At 49.5% G+C, this 16446-nt stretch overlaps 1 protein-coding gene across 16 annotated transcripts in view; it reads right to left on the reverse strand.

The window, feature by feature from the left end:
• Positions 1-328: 328 nt before the first annotated feature.
• The window catches only part of SEMA4A (semaphorin 4A), a 30440-nt gene continuing 14322 nt past the window's right edge, over positions 329-16446 (reverse strand). For all 16 annotated transcript variants that reach the window (XM_016948338.4, XM_063797038.1, XM_063797041.1 and 13 more), the window contains 6 exons: positions 14965-15115; positions 5078-5258; positions 3136-3254; positions 2833-2990; positions 2420-2520; positions 329-1668 (listed from right to left, as the gene is read on the reverse strand). In XM_016948338.4, the coding sequence (XP_016803827.2) occupies positions 1076-1668; positions 2420-2520; positions 2833-2990; positions 3136-3254; positions 5078-5258; positions 14965-15115 (1303 nt within the window). In that variant the 3' untranslated portion in view covers positions 329-1075. The remainder of the gene's footprint in view (positions 1669-2419; positions 2521-2832; positions 2991-3135; positions 3255-5077; positions 5259-14964; positions 15116-16446) is intronic.

Consider the following 16446-nt stretch of genomic DNA (forward strand, 5'->3'; position numbering starts at 1 on the left):
AGTGATGGATGAGGTATCGCCTGTCTAGCAGAAGGATACAAGCTGAGCCTGGTCAACACCAACCTGTGGTTGGCCCAAAAGGCAAAAGTTTGCAGCACCCTCTAGCAATGCTCAGAGTGGAGGAAAGTGCTGTGGGCTGGTTCTGGGTGGGCTGGTTCTGGGTGGGGAGCTGGCAGGGCAGACGAGGTAGTCTGGAGTTGGAGAGAACAATCCCCCCACAAACCTAGTCCTCCTCCCAGCTGATGTGCTTGGACTGCTTGCTCCCTTGACATCCCAGCAATTCTCTGCCGGAGCACTCTGCTCCAACAAACACAGCACCCATCATACATAAGCCTTATATTTTTAATAAAAAATAAACAGTCTCTGACAAGCAGTTTTCTGAATCCCAAAACAAAGGAAAAGGGAGGGGGAGAGGTGAAGGGGTCAGCTAGGGTAAAGGAGTGAAGAAGGCTCAGATTACCCCTGCTATTCTGCCAGGGCAGAAGGGATCACAGTCTGCCCCAACTGAAGCAAGAAGAAAGGTGGTCAGACTTCAGGAAAGACTTCCTGGGAGTCAGCGGTGCACGACTGGTAAAGGAAGCAGGAGGGAGCAGATCCCTGCATGACCCTGGGAGAAGGGAGTGTTGGTGTCCAAAGCGGCAGCTTCAGAGTGGAGTTTCCAGGAGTGGCATGTTAGCATATGGTTGTTTAGATGTTTGGTGTTCATTACCATAGGGTCCTGGGACAGGCAGGTTTTTTAGGGTCTCTTGAAACACTGTGTTTCTGGAGGGTCCCTGGAATGGCCAGAACCGAAGGATCCTCTCCAGGTTCTTCAATATCAGTGTAGGAGCAGGTCTGGGGGTAGCCCCCACCCTGTTAGAGAGCTCATGTGCTTGGTAGAAGGGAGTCCCATAGGGGAGGCAGACTGCTGTGCATCACCCTGCTGAGTGTCATCAGTGATGCAGAGTAGCAGAAGCTCCTCTCAGGGGAGAAAGGTGGTCTTTTGTGCTGCTGTCATCCTAGTCAGGGCTGTGCTTGGGCCGCCCAGCCAGCATGGCCAGGTGCCTGCGCTGCAGCCCCAGCCTGTGCCTAGAGTTTAAGCTACCTCAGTGCCTAGGCAGTTGTTGTCAGCGTCCACATCACTGGCAGAGGTCCTGCATTCCTTGGGAGACTGGAGGTGTTGCTCTCTGCTTAATGGGGCCTTCTCCCCAGGGCACAGGGTCTCACAGCCCTGAACCTTGCCCCGAGCCCGGAGTGCTCTCAATGGGGAGGCCACGAGGATGATGAGGGCTCCTGAAAGCACTAAGGCAAAGAGGACAGTGACAGTGACAAAGTGGGGCCAGTAGGACTGCTGGGCAGCCAGGGCGGCCCCACCACTGACCCTGGTCAACGGGACCTTCACATGCTCCCGGGGGATGCCTGCCAGTTCAGGATCCAGGGCCAGGGTCTGGTCCTGGCTGTCCACCCAGTAGGAGATCACAGGGTATGAAAAGCCATTCTCAGTTGCCCAGCACTGGTAGAGACCCCCAACTCCATCCTGCACTATCAGCAAGAGGGAGCCATTGTAGACAGTGGAAGAGGCTTCTGGGACTGCTGCTGGGCCATGACTCCAATAGTAAGAGGCCAAGGCTGACAGGTGGGGGCAGGGGAGCTCCAGGATGGAGTTAGGGACAGCCAGGACTTCTTTAACTGTAGGAGAAAGAAAGGAGCAAAAGGGTTAAGGGAGAAGTGAAGGATGGAGACAGGAGAGAGTCTCTAACCTATCTTTGGACCCCAGCCCTCTTTTTTTTTTTTTTTTTTGAGGCAGGGTCTGGCTCTATTGCCCAGGCTGGAGTGCAGTGGCGCAACCTCAGCTCACTGCAACCTCAGCTCACTGCAACCTCTGCCTCCTGGGCTCAAGGCATCCTTCCACCCCAGCCTCCCGAATAGCTGGGACTACAGGCATGTGTTTCCACGCCTGGTTAATTTTCGTAGAGATGGGGTTTTACCATGTTGGCCAGGCTGGTCTGAAACTCATGAGCTCAAACAATGGTAGAAGGGAGTCCCGCCTCATCCTCCCAAAGTGCTGTTATTACAGGAGTGAGCCACTGAGCCTGGCCTGGACCCTAACTCTTATCTCCAACTTCCATTTCAACTCCCAAACTCAAATTTCACTCCTCCTTAATCTCCAGTCTGGACCCCAAACTAAGCCCCAGTCCACTTAACTCCAACTCTGACACCAAAATCGACTGCAACCTCAATCCTGAATCCCAGCTTGGCCTCCAGCTCAGAATTCCTATGCCTCTTCCCTATAGCCAGGACCCAAATCCATCCCAACTCGGGTGTTCAGATCTCAAGCCAGGCAGGTGCTGGGGGAGGAAATTGGAGCAGGAATGCCCACCCCTGCCCAAAAGTCTTCCGGAGCCTTTGCACCTCCCCTGGTGAGTGGTCCTACACTCACTGATTTGCGGGCGGCTCTGAGGCCGAAGGCTCCTGCTCATGGGGCCACTGGCACATGCCCACTCTGGGTTCCCCCGCTCCATGTCCTGCTTCCAGGAGTTCCTAAGAGAGCAGAGAAAGTAAAAATTATCCTTCAAAAGAGCTGAAAGTGGGAAGAGGAAGAAGGAAGGGAGGAAGTGCAGTAGGGAAGAAGGTAGGCCAGGTGAGACTAGGAACAGAGAGAGGAACGCGGAATGGCCAGAGCAGCTTCAAAACTGCCTGGAAACTCCATCCCTGGAGGAACCCACTGCAGGATGGGAGGACTCTTGGAGTGAATATGTCAGTAGCCCCTGGAGAGAGGAAGAACAGTAGCAGAAGCTGGCTGAGAAGGGTCCTGGCTGGCCATCCAGGCCACCATCCAGGACTGGCACTCACAGGTTGGGGGCAGACAGGAGGCAACAGGTTCGGGACTCAGGATCCCAGGCACAGTGGGGGTCCCGGGCAAGGACACAGTCCACACAGCTCTCATAGACACTACAGTTGGCTCGGGGCACCCTCCAGACACCTCCTGAGAAGCCTACAAACACTGCACCCTGGTAGAGAGATGGAGATTGTCAGGGAGCCCCAGCCACATCTAGTAAAGTCCCAGCACGCTGGTGCAGGCCCAGGGAGCCAGCCCAACAGGCCCCCAAGGCCAGCCCCACTGGAAGGCCATTTGATGGTCAGGTCCCTTCCCACCTGGGTGGGGGCCAGCTGCAGGTTGCGAACAGGTTCAGGGTCAGGGAACAGCTGAATCTCTTCCACCAGATGAGCACTGCTGTCCCCACTTACCACAGCCTTGTGGAGCGACCCTGTGGCTATGGGGAGACAGAGAGAGTGGAAGTCATCTCATCTCATCCACAGATCCCTTCCCAACTTCCGGGGGCCTCCCCAGCTGTAAGAAAGCTCCTTCTGAGGGTGATATGTACTGGGTGCGGGTCAGCCAGATCATTCACCTTCCTCTGTGCCATGGAGATGGCAGTCTCTTGTAAATGACTAAAATCCCTTGGACCCCTGTCCTTCCTTTGCAACTCCCTGACAAAACTTTGTCCCTGGAGAAACCCAGCTATTTCTCCATAGGCATGAAACAGTGGGCGGCTGGGCGCTTCTGTAGAAAATCACATCACCTGCCTCCCTCACATCCATCAAGCACCTCAGTGAGGTCTACCTGGCCACCCTTTTAACAGGTGCAACCTCCTTACCTGGCATTCCTGATTCCCCCGCACACACCTCTACGTGACTCAAATCTCATGATGTGCCATGTAATTTACTTATTCAGGATGCTATTGTCTGTCTCCATCCACTCCACAAAGACTGAGATTTTTGACTGTTTTGTTCTCTGCTGTATACCCAATACATGCACAGCTGATACAGTGCCTAGTAATATGGCCTGAAGGAATGAATGAACTTGACAAATTTCTTCCACTGACCCTCAAGGTTATCCTGCCTGAGCAGTCTGCCTGGGCAGTCTTGCTGCATTCCCTGCTGACTCCGTCTCCCTCTTTCCACAATGGCTATTTTTTTTTTTGAGACGGATTTTCACTCCTGGCCTCTTGTCGCCCAGGCTGGAGGGCAGTGGCACAATTTTGGCTCATTGCAACCTCTGCCTCCCGGGTTCAAGTGATTCTCCTGACTCAACCTCCCGAGTAGCTGGGATTACAGGTGCGTGCCACTACACACTGCTAATTTGTTTGTATTTTTAGTAGAAACGGGTTTCACAATGTTGGCCAGGCTGGTCTCGAACTCCTGACCTCAGGTGATCCACCCGCCTCAGCCTCCCAAAGTGCTGGGATTACAGGCGTGAGCCACTGTGCCCAGCCCACAATGGCTATTTGAATCTACCTCTCTCTCCTCAAACCTCCCACCTTTCCTGCCCCCTCACTCCCAGCTCATGACCTTGTGTCCTCCACCTACATAGAGAACACAAATGCCTTCAAATAAGAGCTCCCTTGGCTTCCTACCCTGAGCCTGCACACCCACCAAATCACACCCCGCTGCTACAGCTTCACTCCCAGCCCAGCTCAGGTACTGTCCCCCCCACCACCCACAGCTGCCCAGCTCGACATGTGTCCTGGACTCTGGCCGCCTGCTCCCGCCACAACTTTACCTGCCACTTATCCCTTCTTCTACCCATCTCTTTGCCATCCCCCTGTCTACTAGATGCTTAGTCCTTCCTGTCTATAAAACAAGAACCCTGGGGGCAAGGAGGGGGAAAAAACAAAACCAAGAACCCCAGCTGCGCCCCACTCCGTGCTCCAGCCACCACCTCCTTCCTCTCTCCCTTCACAGATGAGCTTCCTGAAGGAGTGATCTCTACATGTGCGGTTTCCAGCTCCCCTCCACCCACTCACCTTTCATTCCTCTAACATAGCTTCCCTCATAAGACACACAGCTCTTGATAAAGCCACCAAAGACCTCCCTGTCTGCCTCCCCCACCATAGGAAGCTCAGAAAGGGTAGGGAGTGGACTGTTTTGCTCCTCTGCTGTATTTCCAGAACCTAGCAGAATGCCAGGCACATAGCAGGTGCTCAGTAAACAGTTGTTGAATGAATAAGTGAATGAACTCAAGGGTTTCCCTCCTCAACCTGGGGGCATCCTCTGCTCTAGTCCTCTGGGGGATGTCCCAGAACTCTTTACTCACTGGTTCCCAGGTACATGACAAGATGGCTGTGCCCATCAAGGCCCTGGGCTGTCTCCACTGCAAGCCGTGTATACTCCACGCCAGATTTCACCAGCAGGGGCGTCCCTACCACCTGCTCATCCATCAGGAAATGGTCCTTCATGAAGGTCAAGGCCTTATCAGAGGAGGGGCCCACTGAGCACTAAAGGAAGAGGGAGGCAGATCAGGTTGGTTTGCCCCTTCCCCTCAGCTCACCCTCCCTCCAACGCCTGCTCTTCTCCCTTTACCCCCCCCCCCCCCCCGCCATGGCAGTCCTCATTTCAGGGTGGTGGTTAAAGCTCGGACTCTGGAGCTGCCTGATTGTGCGTCCCAGCCTCTGCATGCCTGAGGTTCCTCAGCTGCGAAGTGGGCCTATTACCAAGACCTGCCTCATAGGCTCGCTGGGAAAATGAAATGCACTAATACATGAAAAATAATTCAAACAGTGCTTGGCATGAAGCAAGCACTCAGCAAATGTTAACTGTTATTACTGTTCTCCTCCTTTGCACCTCCAGCAAGGAGGCCTGGCAGCCAGCAGGAAGCAGGACGAAGCCTCCTTATAGGCAAGTACCAAGTTTTATGGCTGGGCGCAGTGGCTCACACCTGTAATCCCAGCACTTTGGGAGGCCTAGGCAGGTGGATCACCTGAGGTCAGGAGTTTGAGACCAGCCTGGCTAGCATGGTGAAACCCCGTCTCCACTAAAAATACAAATATTAGCTGGGGGTGGTGGCATGCCTGTAATCACAGCTACTTAGAAGGCTGAGGCAGGAGAATCACTTGAACCCAGAAGGCAGAGGTTGCAGTGAGCCGAGATTGTGCCACTGCACTCCAACCTGGGCGACAGAGAGAGACTCCGTCTCAAATAAATAAATAAATAAATAAATAAATAAATAAACAAACAGCCGGGCACAGTGGCTCACGCCTGTAATCCCAACACTTTGGGAGGCCGAGGCTGGTGGATCACGAGGTCAGGAGATCGAGACCATCCTGGCTAACATGGTGAAACCCCGTCTCTACTAAAAATAAAAAAAAAATCAGCTGGATGTGGTGGCGGGCACCTGTAGTCCCAGCTACTCGGGAAGGCGAGACAGGAGAATCGCTTGAACCCGGGAGGCAGAGGTTGCAGTGAGCCGAGATTGCGCCACTGCACTCCAGCTTGGGCGACAGAGTGAGACTCGGTCTCAAAAACAAAATTAATTAATTAATTAATTAATTAAAAAATACAAAAATTAGCCAAGCATGGTGGCAGGCACCTGTAATCCCAGCTACTCAGGAAGCTGAGGCAGGAGAATCACTTGAACATGGGAGGCAGAGGTTGCAGTGACCCAAGATTGTGCCACTGTACTCCAGCCTGGGCAACAGAGTGAAACTGTGTCTCAAAAAAGAAATTTAAAAAAGGACCAAGTTTTACTCATGTCTGTATTTCCCGGCATAGCACAGGATCTGGCACACAGTTGGTGCTCAATAAATGTTTGCTGAGTCAATGACTGAATGAATGTCACAGAAAGGAGTGGTGTAGCACGGAGCATTTCTCATCACCGTTTTGCACGAACTTGCTGCATGACTCTGGGAGAATCCCTTCTCCATTCTGAGCCTCCTTTTTCTCACCCATAAAATGAGGGGGTTGGACCAACTGTTCTCTAAAGGCCCTGCTAATATGAGGATGCTGTGGCTCTGGGACACCCGTGTCCTGATCTTCAGTCAGGATCCTTGTTCTCCAAGAGCACTGTCTTAGGACCAGCCCCAACTCTGTCACCTATAAGCTGTGTCCTTAGACAAGCTGTTTCACCTCTCTGACCTTCAACCTCATCTGCAAAATAGGTAATAACATCTACATCTCATTTTGATGCCAGAATGAGCACATGCACCTACTCTCATGTCCTCCCAAAGGGTTTTTTTGTTTGTTGTTTTTTATTTTTACAAATAGAGACAGGGTCTTACTATATTGCCAAGGCTGGTCTCAAACTCCTGGCCTCAAGTGAACCTCTTACCTTGGCCTCCCAAAGTGCTGGGATTACAGGTCAAAGGGGTTTTTTTTTTTTTTTAATTGTTTTTTGAAACAGGGTCTCACTGTCATCCAGGCTGGAGTGCAGTGGCATGATCTTGGTTCACTGCAGCCTTGACCTCCTGGGCTCAAGCCATCCTCCTACCTTAGCCTCCTGAGAAGCTGGAACCACAGGTGTGTGCCACTGTGCCTGGCTAATTTTTTTTTTTTTTTTTTTTTTTGAGACGGAGTCTCACTCTGTCTCCCAGGCTGGAGTGCAGAGGCCTGATCTTGGTTCACTGCAAGCTCCGCCTCCCGGGTTCACCCCATTCGCCTGCCTCAGCCTCCCGAGTAGCTGGGATTACAGGCGCCCGCCACCACGCCTGGCTAATTTTTTTCTATTTTTAGTAGAGATGGGGTTTCACCATGTTAGCCAGGATGGTCTCGATCTGACCTCATGATCTGCCCACCTCGGCCTCCCAAAGTGCTGTGAGATTACAAGCGCCTGGCTTTTTTTTTTTTTTTTTTTTTTTTTGAGACAGAGTATCACTCTGTTGCCCAGGCTGGAGTGCAGTGGCACAATCTTGGCTCACCGCAACCTCCGCCTGGAGAATCAAGCGATTCTCCTGCCTCAGCCTCCCAAGTAGCTGGGATTACAGGCACCCGCCACCAGGCCCAGCTAATATTTGTATTTTTAGTAGAGACGGGGTTTCACCATGTTGGCCAGGGTGGTCTCCAACTCCTGACCTCAAGTGATCCACCCACCACTGCCTCCCAAAGTTCTGGGATTACTGGCATGAGCCACCACACCTGGCCCCAGCTAATTTTTTATTATTTGTAGAGATGGGGGTCTCACTATGTTACCCAAGCTGATCTCCAATTCCTGGCCTCAAGTTATCCTCCCACCTCGGCCTCCCAAAGTGCTGGGATAACAGGCATCAGCCACCGCACCTGGGCCAAAGGGAATTTTTTTTGAGACGGAGTCTCGCTGTGTCGCCAGGCTGGAGTGCAGTGGCACGATCTCGGCTCACTGCAACCTCCACTTCCCGGTTTCAAGCAATTCTCGTGCCTCAGTCTCCCAACTAGCTGGGATTACAGGCACACACAACCACACCCAGCTAATTTTTGTATTTTTAGTAGAGACGGGGTTTCACCATGATGGCCAGGATGGTTGCGATCTCCTGACCTCATGATCCACCTGCCTCGGCCTTCCAAAGTGCTGGGATTACAGTGTGAGCCACCACGCCCGAGCAGGGAATTTTTAAAAAGACAAACCAGCCAGGCGTGGTGGCTCACACCTGTAATCCCAGCACTTTGGGAGGCTGAGACGGGCGGATCACGAGGTCAGGAGATCGAGACCATCCTGGCTAACACAGTGAAACCCCATCTCTACTAAAAATACAAAAAAATTAGCCGGGCATGGTGGCGGGCGCCTGTAGTCCCAGCTACTCCGGAGACTGAGGCAGGAGAATGGCATGAACCTGGGAGGCGGAGCTTGCAGTGAGCCAAGATCGCACCACTGCTCTCCAGCCTGGGCAACTGAGCGAGCAAGACTCCGTCTCAAAAAAAAAAAAAGAAAAGAAAAGACATAAACCTAGATGAGGGAGGGATGGGGAGAACAAGAGAGAAATGCAAAAGCATCCACATTTTGGAAGCTGGAAAGCGAATGAACAAATAGAAAAGACTTAACAGAGAAAGAGAGAGAGAGAGAGAAGAATCTTCTCAAGCCAGCCCTGGAGGAAGCCCCAAAACATTTGGAAGGCAGGATTCCTAAAGTTCACGAATTACTAATCTCAGCAACCTCTGGAAGTGAGGTTAATGGGGATGCTAAATAAGGAGGATTATTTGAAAGTCTGTTTAAGAAACAGGCAGGTACTCTCCAAACTCCACAGAGCTGGGTGACTGCCCCTTCCACATCCTGGCCCAAGACTGGAGGTTTATCCACCAGAGAGAGTAAAACAGAGGGTTTCTGGATGGAGGATAGCAGGCCCAGTTGATGGGGACACCATCCTGAAAGAGGGGGATTCAATAAGGTAGGTACACTACATGATGAGACTCTTTCCCAAACCCAACCCTCTTCCCCTGTGGCTCCCAGACACCAAGAGCCAGATCATCTGCCTCTGCACAGAAGACTAGAAGAGGCTGCTCTGGGAAACTGACTAGAGGTCTAAGAGGAAAGACTTAATGACCTAAGATACAGTAAAGATACTGACATTGAAGATTCCCACCAAACAGCCCAGCCAGACCACCCTCAGTGGTGACATAACAGAGACCAAATTGCCAAGCCTTAGTTATGGACACAGAGCTCCAAACAGCTTCAAGGTCTCCCACTGTTAAATATGAGTAGACATTCAAGGACTACCAGACATGTAAGTAAAACCACCAACATGAAAGAAACCAAAATAAACAAATAGGGAAAAAAAAAAAGAAGAAGAAGAACCAACAAAAACCTGAGAGGCCAGGCATGGTGGCTCACGCCTGTAATCCCAGCACTTTGGGAGGCCGAGACGGGCAGATTGCCTGAGGTCGGGAGTTCGAGACCAGTCTGGCCAACACGGTGAAACCCCATCTCTACTAAAAATAGAAAAAAATTAGCTGGGCGTGGTGGTGGGCACCTATAATCCCAGCTACTCGGGAGGCTGAGGCAGGAGAATCACTTGAACCAGGGAGGTGGAGGTTGCAGTGAGCCGAGATCGTGCCACTGCACCCCAGCCTGGGCAACAGAACAAGACTCTGTCTCAAACAAAAAAAAGTAAACTGGGCGCAGTGGCTCATGCCTGTAATCCCAGCACTTTGGGAGGCCGAGGCGGGTGGATCACCTGAGGTCAGGAGTTCAAGATCACCCTGGCCAACATGGTGAAATCCCATCTCTACTAAAAATACAAAAATTAGCTGGGTGCTGTGGCGGCGCACGCCTGTAATCCCAGCTACTCAGGAGTCTGAGGCAGGAGAACTGCCTAAAGCTGAGAGGTGGAGGTTGCAGTGAGCTAAGATCGCGCCATTGCACTCCAGCCTGGGCAACAGAGTGAGACTTCATCTCAAAAAAAATAAAAAACAAGCAAACAAAAAAACTAAGAGGAAACAGAAATGAATCAGAAAGAAGAAAACTTCACAGAAATCCATCATTACTATCCTATGAGAGATATGTGAAAACAGTGCATCCATGAAACAGGAAGCAAATGCTGCCAAAGAAGAGTCTTTCCTTCACACAAAGAGGGCTGCCAGGCATTACGTGCATCCAGAACAAAGAGCACACAACCACGATGAAGTAATTTTGCCCCTCCTCCAAACCAAACCTGAATCCGATTAAGTCTCTAGATCCAACTACTGAACAATTTACAGGAAATACTTAAACGACACTATAGAGATGCAATCATCAAGATCCAGGCTGCGGAAGACTCTGACAAACAAAAAAATGCACGAGAAAAATAGAAGATGGAAAGGGATTATGTAAATTTTTTTCTTTTTCTTTTCTTTTCTTTTCTTTTTTTTTTTTTTGAGACAGGGTCTCACTCTGTTGCCCAGGCTGGAGTACAGTGGGGTGCAGCCTCGACCTCCCGGGCTCAAGTGATCCTCCTACTTCACCCTTCCAAGTAGCTAGGACTACAGGCACGTGGCACAACACCCAGCTAATTTTTAAATATTTTGTAGAGATGGGGGTCTTACTATATTGCCCAGGCTGCTCTCAAACTCCTGGGCTCAAACAATCCTTCCACCTCAGCCTCCCAAAGTGCTGGGATTGCAGGCTCGAGCCACTGTACCTGGTCTTAAATTTCTTTTAATCTATACAATCCCAGGTGAGGCATGGTGGCTTACAGCTGTAATCCCAGCACTTTGAAAGGCTGAGGTGGGAGGATTGCTTGAACCCATGAGTTTGAGACCCTGCCTCTACAAAATATTAAAAAATTAACTGGGTGTGGTGGTGGGTGCTTGTAGTTCTAGTTACTCAGGAGGCTGAGGTAGGGGGATCGCTTGAGCCCAGGAGGTCGAGACTGTTTGGCAGAAACGAAAAATCTTTTTCTTTCTTTCCTTTCTTTTTTTTTTGAGATGAAGTCTTGCTCTGTCATCCAGGCTGGAGTGCAGTGGCACCATCTTGGCTCACTGCAACCTCCACCTCCTGGGTTCAAGAGATTCTTCTGCCTCAGCCTCCGGAGTAGCTGGGACTACAGGTGTGCGCCACCACGCCTGGCTGATTTTTGTATTTTTAGTAGAGACAGGGTTTCACCATGTTGGCCAGGCTGGTCTGGAACTCCTCACCTCAGGTGATCCACTTGTCTCAGCCTCCCAAAGTGCTGAGATTACAGGTGTGAGCCACTGCACCTGGCCTTCTTTCTTTTTTCTTTCACTGTCTCTGAACACAGAAATGAAAAACCTGACAGAAAGATTGGAAGACAAAGTTGAGACACTCTTCTAGAAAAATAGAACACAACCAAAGACTTGGACAGTAGGAAAGCTTAAAAAAAGTGAGAAGACTAGTCTAGGAGGTCCAGAAAAAAGTGAGAAAACACCCCATTGGAATGTAAGCCCCATGAGGCAAGGGACTTTTCATCTGTTTTGCTCACTTCTATATTCCCTGCCCAGAATAGTAGCATGTGTCCTCAAAAAATATTTGTTGAATGAAAAGAAGATAGGGCCGGGCACAGTGGGTCACACCTGTAATCCCAGCACTTTAGGAGGCCAAAGCGGGTGTATTGCTTGAGCTCAGGAGTTCAAGACCAGCCTGGGCAACATGGTGAAACCCAGTTTCTACTAAAAATACCAAAAAAAGACCGAGCACAGTGGCTTACACCTGTAATCCCAGCACTTTGAGAAGCCAAGGCAGACAGATCACCTGAGGTCAGGAGTTTGAGACCAGCCTGGGCAACATGGTGAAACCCTGTCTCTACTAAAAATACAAAAATTAACTGGGCATGGTGGAGGGCACCTGTAGTCCCAGCTACTCGGGAAGCTGAGGCAGGAGAAGTGCTTGAACCTGGGAGGTGGAGGTTGTAGCGAGCCAAGATAGAGCCACTGCACTATAGCCTGGGGGACACAGCAAGACTCCATCTCAAAAAAAAAAAAAAAAAAAAAAAAGAAGATAGGAAGATATAGTTCAAGAAAACTCAGAACTGAAAGAACTAAGATAACTAATTTCCAGGCTGAAGTGGCCCATTGAGTACCCAGCACAATAAATGAGTAGTGTTCCATCAAAGCACAACACCATGAAATTTCAGAACACCAGGACAAAGAAAAAGCACTATAAGATTCCAGTGAGGGCAGTGAGGCACACTGCCTATAAGGTAGCCCCGCTCCACAAGAATCAGTATTAAAAAAAACAAAAAAAAGATTTCAGTGAAATAAAACCAGGTTACATTCAGAGGGCTAGGGATCAGAATAACTTTGGGCTTCTCAACAGTACCTCTGGAAGCTAGAAGATAATAGAGCAAGGCCTTCAAAGTTTGAAGGAAACGTATTTCTATTCTAGAATTACGTATACCTAGCTGAACTATCAAATAGGAAAGTAGAATACATTTTCAGACACTCAAGATCTTAAAATGTTTTACCTGCCATGTATCCTTTTCCAGGAATCTACAAAGGATAACCTCCACCAAAATGAGATAGTTGAAAAGAAAAAAGAAAAAAAAAAAGAGGAAGCCATGGGACACAAGAAACACGAGATCTGTCACAGGAAAGAGGCAAAGGGAATCCCCAGAATGATGAAGCAGGGGAATTCCAGGATGGCATCTGTGCTCCGGGAGTAGACGGCACTAGTCTAGACTGGAGCAGTCAGGAAGGCTCTCCAGGAAGATGAAACTGTTAGAAAAGCTAATAGGTCTGTCTTCAGAAGAGATTCAGATAATTTAAGAAGAGTTTGGGGTTGGATTAAAGATAAGAGCTTAGACCAGGCACAGTGCCTCATGCCTGTAATCCTAGCGCTTTGGGAGGTCAAGGTAGGAGGATCAACTGAGGTCAGGAGTTAGAGACCAGTCTGGCCAACATGGTGAAATCCCATCTCTACTAAAATTACAAAAATTAGCTGGGTGTGGTGGCGCACACCTGTAATCCCAGCTACTCGGGAGGCTAAGGCAGGAGAATCGCTTGAACCCAGGAGGCAGAGGTTGCAGCGAGCCGAGATCACGCCATTGCACTCCAGCTTGGGCGACAGAGTGAGACTCTTTAAAAAAAAATAAAAATAAAAATAAATAAAAAGCTTAGAAAACAAAGCAAGCAGAAAAGTCAAGATAATTACTAACCCCAGGGAAAACAAAACTATGCAAAAAGGAAAAGTAATCATGGCTTACTACCTGGCTAGGCTGTGAATAAGAAGAGTCATAATATAAATATTGATCTAACCAAAATTACTAGAAAACTATGTTAGGAGATTGGGGGTGGGTGCAGTTACTGTATGTTGGTCCAAGTCAGCTTTTGCGGGAGAGGGTTAGAAAGCCGATTTGCATTGTTTGCTGATTTCTGTGATGTATACTTCCACCATGGCTAATTTCAAGCTACCAGTGTAATATCACTAAACACAAATTTGGAAAAAGATGGGCAAAAACAGTTCTTGCTGGCTGCTGCAAGTCAGCTCTAGCACACCACTGGGTGGAGGTGGGGGTTGGGGAACATAGTTAAATCCTCACTTTCTACAGTGGGAATTCAACAGATACTGTCTGAAACTTAAACATCACGAAGTAGCAATAAATCATGTTATTTAGAAATTTTGAGATAAATTTGAAAAGAATCAGCTAAAAGAGTTGAAAATGGTTGGGGAGAGGTGGAGGATGGGAAATAGGACTGCTTTTTATAGTCAACCCTATAGATCTATTTCATTTTAGATCTATTTGATTCTTCAAATCATGTACATATAATAGCTCTGATTTTTTTTTCTTTTGTAGAGGAGAAAATGTTGCCTCACCATGTTGCCCAGGCTGTGATTTTTTTTTTTTTTTTCATTTAAAAACTTTTTTAGAGACAGCATCTTGCTCTGGTCACCCAGGCTGGAGTGCATTCTCGTGATCATAGCTTACTGCAGCCTTGAACTCCCAGGCTCAAGTGATCCTCCCACCTCAGCCTCTTGAGTAGCTGATTACAGGCACATGCCACCAGGCCCAGCTCATTTTTTTTGGTAGAGCCAGAGTCTTACAATGTTGCCCAGGCTGGTCTCAAACTCCTGGCCTCAAGTGAACCTCCTGTCTCAGTCTCCCAAATGGCTGGGATTACAGGCATGAGCCACCATGCCCAGCCTCTGATTTTTTTTTTTTTTTTTTTTTTTTTTTTTGAGACTGAGTCTCACTCTATCACCCAGGCTGGAGTGCAGTGGCGCAATCTTGGCTCACTGCAACCTCCGCCTCCCAGGTTCAAGCGATTCTCCTGCCTCAGCCTCCCAGTAGCTGAAATTACAGTCGCGTGCCACCATGCCTGGCTAATTTTTGTATTTTTAGTAGAGATGAGGTTTCACCATGTTAGCCAGGCTGTTCTCAAACTCCTGACCTCAAGTGATCCACCTGCCTCGGCCTCCCCAAGTGTTGGGATTACAGGTGTGAGCCACCACGCCCGGCCCTGGCCTCTGATTTTTTTAAAAAGTTAAATAATAAATGCAGGTGGCAATGCCCAAGACAGTCCTTGGCACACAGCGCATGTTCCCTTGTTTCCATAGTGATATACCCAGATATTTGGTGTACACTTAGCCTTGGTGAAGGGAGATGGCTCCAGCAACTGCTCCGTGCATAAAAGGGTGCTAGGCACATGTGGAATGTAGGCAGCTATACCAGGTGTACGTCTGAGCAGGCGAGATTGGTGGGGTGGAGAGCACTAACATTTATTGGGCATTTACTATGCCATGATAGGTGTTTTTTCATGCGCATTATGTGTGTGTAGACTGTGCTCAGTGTAGGGGGTAGTACTCACACTGCCTGGCCGGGGGTTGGTCTCAGGGCCCCTATAAGTAGTCCAGCGTGAAGTTTCTTTGTTCAACTCTTTGTATTTCCCCTTAAAGACACGTTCAATGTCCAAGAGAGAGAAGGCACAAACCGCAGAGCTCCTGGTCCCGCCAACCTGCCTGGAGACAGCCAGAGGGAACATTGTCTGTGGTCTCTGCCACACCAGCAGCTCTCTCTCTAGCCCTGGCCCACCCTCAGTGAGAAAACCCAGGAGGCAAGAGTGTGGAGAGCTGGGCCAGCCTCCAGCTACCACTCCTTCCCCTCACTGTGTTGATAAGGGCCAAGGGAGCCCCATGGAATTCCCTGACTCTGGCCCAGGGCCTGGCTCTAGGCCCATCTTGGGATCTGAAGTCTGATTATCCTTAATGAGAATTAATTGGGGCTCAGGCCCTGGGGTGGCCCCTGCCTGTCCTGCCTACACTGGGCTGCACCCATTGGAGGGACAGTGTAACCAGCTCTAGCCTGGCTCCACACAAACCCCTCTTCCTTTGAGTCTCTTGGATCCCTGGTCCTCAGAGAACCGACCAGTGCCTGACTACCAGACTGTTATTATTCCTCAACCCTGGTCTGTGGAGACAGGAGGTCTGTTTCTCTGCTCTCTTGAAGCTGACTACTGTATACACCAGGCTCTCAATTCTGGATCCTGTGGATACCAGACCCCACTTACCCCAAATACCTTTGGTACCTGACACATTGTCAGCAGGTACCTAAACACTGTGGGGCCAGACCATGACTCGGGGACCTTGGACAAATTGGTTAACCTTTCTCAACCTTCAAGCAATGACTTTATTTTTATTTATTTTTTTTGAGACGGAGTCTCACTGTGTTGCCAGGCTGGCGTGCAGTGGTGCGATCTCGGCTCACTGCAACCTCCGCCTCCCGGGTTCATGGGATCCTCCTGCCCCAGGCTCACGAGTAGCTGGGACTACAGGCATGCGCCACCACACCTAGCTAATTTTTGTATTTTTAGTAGAGACGGGGTTTCACCATATTGGCCAGGATGGTCTTGATCTCCTGACCTCGTGATCTGCCCACCTCGGCCTCCCAAAGTGCTGGGATTACAGGCATGAGCCACCGCACCCGGCCGACTTTATTTTTATCTTCTGATACGGATAGCGTTTCCCTGTTTGCCCTGGCCATTAGGAAGTGCAGAGCTAAATTTGTGGCTGGCATCCAGGGACTATACTACATCTTATGACAAGCATTTGTAGTGTGTTGGCCTTACCCCTGGCTTCTCATACTCTCCTTTTATTCCCATTTCTGTATCTATTTTATCGATTTTAATATTTGCCTTTTGTAAAATGCTTCTTATCCCTTTTGGAACTAGGCAGAATATAAACTAGTTAGAACCTCTCTGAGTCTTATTTTTCCCATTTACAAAAAGGGCATGAGTCAAATTCCTGAGAGGTGGTGACGATTTAATGCCTTCCTATGTGAAAGTGCTGAGTAG

Source organism: Pan troglodytes, chromosome 1, assembly GCF_028858775.2.
Source record: "Pan troglodytes isolate AG18354 chromosome 1, NHGRI_mPanTro3-v2.0_pri, whole genome shotgun sequence".
Taxonomy (NCBI): Eukaryota; Metazoa; Chordata; class Mammalia; order Primates; family Hominidae; genus Pan; species Pan troglodytes.